The 4,997-nt window shown below is 61.1% G+C and overlaps 1 protein-coding gene across 1 annotated transcript; it reads left to right on the top strand.

Moving 5' to 3' along the window:
• The first annotated feature begins 980 nt into the window (after window positions 1–980).
• C2cd4c (C2 calcium dependent domain containing 4C) lies at window positions 981–2,249 on the top strand. The gene has a single exon (XM_035445134.1). It carries the CDS (start codon window positions 981–983, stop codon window positions 2,247–2,249), a length of 1,269 nt encoding a protein of 422 aa, XP_035301025.1.
• Window positions 2,250–4,997: the final 2,748 nt, after the last annotated feature.

The following is a 4,997-nucleotide window of genomic DNA, read 5'->3' as shown; positions in this document are numbered from 1 at the left end:
AGGAATCACTCCCTGTGCCAGGCAATTGGTCCAATGCTATCGGCCCTGTCCCCAGGCCCCAACCAGAGAAGTCCTGCCTCGCCTGCAAGCCCCGCCCCTTCTCCAGGCTCCACCCTATTCTTACCAGGAGCCCCGCCCACCATCCGACCCCGCCTCCAGCCCGAACTAGAAGACCAGCTCTATTTATATTAGGAACCCCGCCCCGCCCCGGCCTTTCCGAGAGGCCCCGCCCCTCCCGGCTGCGGGACGCGGGCGCGCGGCCGCATTCGGAGGAATACGGCTCGGTGGGCGGTTTCCCGCGCCGAGCGCAGAGCTGGCCACCGCACCACCGCCTCTCTCGCAGCTGCGCCGGGCCCGCCGCCGAGCTCCGTGTTCCGGAGTCGCCGCGACCCGTGGCAGGTGAGCCCGGTGCGCTCCGCGGTGTTCACTCCCCGCGCACAGCGAGCCGGGGGGGCGCGGTCAGCTCGCTGCTCCGGGCCCGGGACCACCGCCACCTCCCCCAACGCAAGGCGCTGAGTGAAGCTACAGGTGGGTGGTAGCTGGGGGCGGGGCCGGGACAGCTCAGGCCTGTGGTTCCCGGGGGAGACCCCAGCCCTTCAGGTGGGTGGGTAGGCGAGCGGGATACAGGCTGGGCCCAGCTGGCGTAGGAGCTGACACTACTCAGGGCTCCCCAAGCGCTCGGTGTAACCCTGCATTACGCTGGCTTGGACCCTGACAGGTGGTGACCCCTGAACCAGGTGTCAACCCCGTGGAGGCCCTGGCGGATGACCCCCCTGTGTACAAGTGCCAGCCCCTGACAGCTCTGACAATCAGTTGACACCTGGGCACAAAGGCCAACCTCTTGGTCACCCTAACAGATGACCCATGCACACAGGTCCCACCCACTCTCCGACAGCCCTGACGGTGACCTGTGAGCACAGCTGTCACCCCTGATCTCTATTTCTTTTCTCAGACTCCCTGGTCTCTTGCCTGTTGCCCTCATGAGAAAAACCAACATGTGGTTCTTGGAACGGCTTCGGGGGTCTGGGGACAACGGAGCCAGCCGCGGGGTGGGTGGCGAGGCTGGGGACAAGGCCTCCAAGGGCCCTCTGTATAGCAACGTGCTGACGCCGGACAAGATCCCCGACTTCTTCATCCCCCCGAAACTGCCCTCAGGCCCCACGGAGGCCGAGGGGCAGGCAGACCTGGGTCCATCCACCTCAGAGCAGAACCTGGCCTCACCTGGGCCCCGCCGAGCACCACGAAGCCCCCGGCTGCCAGTCAAGTTGGCCTCTGAGAGCAGGAGCCTGCTGAAGGCAGCCACACGACACGTAATTCAGATAGAGAGCGCGGAGGACTGGACAGCAGAGGAGGCCACCAATGCCGACCCCCAGGCACAGGGTGCCATGTCGTTGCCCTCTGTGCCCAAGGCGCAGACGTCCTATGGCTTTGCCACACTTGCTGAGAGCCCGCACACCAGACGCAAGGAGTCCCTTTTCCATAGTGAGCACGGAGCCCTGGCCCAGGTGGGTTCCCCTGGTGCTGGGCGCCGGCGAGCAGGTGCCAAGGCCAATGGGGGTGATGGGGGACCCCGGGAGGCTGGGGGGGCCCTGATGAGCCCTAGCCGCTACTTCAGTGGTGGGGAAAGTGACACGGGGTCCTCTGCCGAGTCCTCCCCCTTCGGGTCCCCTCTGCTCTCTCGCTCTGTGTCGCTGCTCAAGGGCTTCGCTCAGGACAGCCAGGCCAAGGTGAGCCAGCTGAAACACTCGGTGGGCCGCCATGGCTCCCTGTCTGCCGATGACAGCACACCAGACACTAGTCCGGGTGTCCGTCGCCGCCTGACCCGCAGGGCTACCCCGGAGCCAGGCCCCGAGTCTGGCCAGGCACCACGTGGAGAGCACACAGTGCGGATGGGCACCAGGGGCAGCGTGAGGCTGCTGGCGGAGTACGAGGCGGCTCAGGCCCGCCTGCGTGTGCGCCTGCTGGCGGCTGAGGGTCTGTATGACCGGCCTTGTGATGCCCGGAGTATCAACTGCTGCGTGGGGCTGTGCCTGGTGCCCGGGAAGCTGCAGAAGCAGCGGAGCACCATCATCAAAAACAGCCGCCACCCCATCTTCAACGAGGACTTCTTCTTTGATGGCCTGGGACCGGCCAGCGTGCGCAAGCTGGCCCTCAGAATCAAGGTGGTCAATAAGGGTAGCAGCCTTAAGCGGGACACACTCCTGGGGGAGGAGGAACTGCCCCTGACCTCGCTGCTGCCCTTTCTGTGAGGTCACCGGCTCCTCCCCCTCCACACTGAGTTCAGCTGAGGGTGGGGTGGGGTGGGGTGGAGTGGGGGGTGGGGTGGGTGGCGGGCCTGTGGCCTGTGGCCTTGTGTTTCCCTGGGTCTCATAGTGGATGAGCTGCAGGCTCAAGACTGCTCTGCTGGCTGGCCTACCCCGTCCCCCCTCCCCGGTGATACTGCCTGGCCCTTCCTTCTAGAGTTGGGTTCTTAGCGGTCCCAGGATCCCGGGTACCTAAGGCAGCTGGGACTTGGAGCTGAGTTCCCTGAGTGGAGGCTGGCATTTTTTTTTTTTTCCTTCGCTGCACGGGGGTGTTTTTCCTCACAATCTGGTTGCTATACTCTCTGCTCAGACACTCTGAGAACCTCTCTGTAACACCCCCCCCCACCCCCCGTCTGTGGGAGGTCATCCTCCCGGGCAAGACTGGCTCCAGGTAGACCCCAGCCTCAAAGATTCTGGCGCTGGGGTTCCATCTAGAGTCACCGGAGGCCTTCCTGCTGGACCTGGAGAGACTAGAAGGCCAGAATGCACTAGGAACTGAGGGAGGCAGTGTCTCTTGGCTGTTGGCTCTTTTCTCTTCATTCCTGCTGACCAACCAGAGCCACCTGTAACCAGGACCATCTGCCTCAAGCCTATGGCTCCCTCCCCATTCTGCAGGCTACAAACAAACTGCCTTCCCAGGGTGCCCTTTGCTCCAGAGTGTAAATAGGCTGTAGTGGGTGGGAGGGACAGGGCTGGGCTGTATGTGGTTTCCCTCGGTAGGAAACCTTTATGGGATGGGATTCATGGCTCCCTAAGTGGCTGCTGTGTTTTGTAAAAACTCTGACTCAGAACAGAATGGACTACCTGTTGGGCCCGTGTCCTTTCTCTTTTGCTATCCTCAAATTCCAAAAGCCCAAGTCTGTGTAGAGAGGGGCTTGGGAGCTGATTCCTTAGGGACCTTTGAGGCACAGCCGAGTGGCACTTTGGAGTTGAATCCTCCCTGTGCCCCACTGTCTCTGAAACTGGGGCACACCCAGGATCTCGGCTGGTCAGTCGGGGTGATGGACAGAAGGGCCCATGGATTGCCTGCTGTTTTCTGTCTCCCATCCCCTGTGCTCTGTGGGGTCCCATTTTCTATACCCTGTGCTGTTTGATATCGTTGTGTTTGCAGTTGACTGTGAATCTTTAAGACGCCTCCCCCAAATGTGTTTGTTTATAATGCTGTTTTTAGTGCAGTAAAGGTGTTTGGGGAGTGCGGGGGTGCAGGTCTGCTTGCTTTGTGTTTAATAACAACAGGAGTTTAGCTGTGGATGGCAGGCAGGGTGCGAGCCTCAGGTGAGGAAGACCTTTCTCATACTCCTACTCTGTTGATTGGGGCTGGACAGAAGTGGGAGGGAGACTCCAGCCTATGTGATGAGGGCCTCACAGATCCCGGTGCTGGATGCTGTCCTCAGCCTGCATCCACATCAACCTAGCCTGTCCTCAGAACAGCAGGCATAGTGGACGTTGCAGAAATCCCATGAGGTGCTGGGGGCCCCGTGGACTCTGCTAAAAGTCCAGTTGTCTGGTCGAGGTCGGAGCGGAGCCTAATCAAGCTGTGCAGTCCCCAGAGAGCTGTCTCCATTTCCTGTCTAGATCCTGCCAGTTGCCTAATCCAGGAGCTGGCCTGGCGCTGTCTGGCCCAGTGAGGCTGGTCTGGAGGCTCCTGCCCAGGCAGTAGGCACTTCTTACAGGAAGCCCATTGGGGCCTCTCAGCTAGAACAGGGTTCCACACAGTGAGTCACTGTGTGGGCATGCGACACCAGAGTTGGGATAGGTTCATCTATTCCCCGAGAGTCACCCATTACCCATGCACACACGTACAGGGCACCCAGGGTGCTGGGTGAGGATGCCTTAGATGGGCAGCAGACAGGAGAGAGAAGGTCCTGCTGCCTCTCATCATCTTGCTGGCAACTGGGGTCAATGTGGATTACTAACCTCGGCCCTGTGGGTGGGAGGGACCCATGCTAAGGGGAAGAGCGGCTAGCCATACTGTGGCCTGTGGTCTTCTGCCAACCTAGGCATGAGCTACATCATTGAAGGAAGGAACATGGGAAGTCCATGACCACATGGGGAGGGCTGGGCTGGCTGGGTCCTCCACTATAGGAGAGAGAACCCAGGTTGGGTGTCCCGCTGACTGAAGGCTCAGAGCCCTAGACTGAAAGCCTCCTAGATGTCCAGGACAGGGCACAGCTCCTGGTGTCCATCCAAGGCCATGTGGTGTCTCTGATCTCCACCAAGGACCTCATGTCCCTCTCTGCCCATGATAAGACCCCATGTCCCTCCCTGCCCAGGACAGGACCCCTGTGTGTGTCCCTGTGACCTCAGGACAGGACCCCTGTGTCCTCTGCCCAGGACAAAGCCCTGCATTCCTCTGACCTCAGGACAGGACTCCTGTGTCCCTGTGGCCCCAGGACAGGACCCCTGTGTCCCTGTGACCTCAGGACAGGACCCCTGTGTCCCTGTGACCCCAGGACAGGACCTCTGTGTCCCGGTGACCCCAGGACAGGACCACTGTGTCTCTGTGACCCCAGGACAGGACCTCTATGTCCCTGTGACCCTAGGACAGGACCCCTGTATCCTCTGCCCAGGACAGAGCCCTGTGTCCTTCTAACCTCAGGATAGGACCCCTGTGTCCTCTGCCTAGGACAGAGCTCTGTATCCCTCTGACCCCAGGACAAGACCCCATTTTCTGCCTGAAGCTGAGAGCCCCTT

This window comes from Cricetulus griseus, chromosome 5 (genome assembly GCF_003668045.3).
Source record: "Cricetulus griseus strain 17A/GY chromosome 5, alternate assembly CriGri-PICRH-1.0, whole genome shotgun sequence".
NCBI classification, from domain to species: Eukaryota; Metazoa; Chordata; class Mammalia; order Rodentia; family Cricetidae; genus Cricetulus; species Cricetulus griseus.
This window is presented reverse-complemented; position numbering and strand designations above follow the sequence as displayed.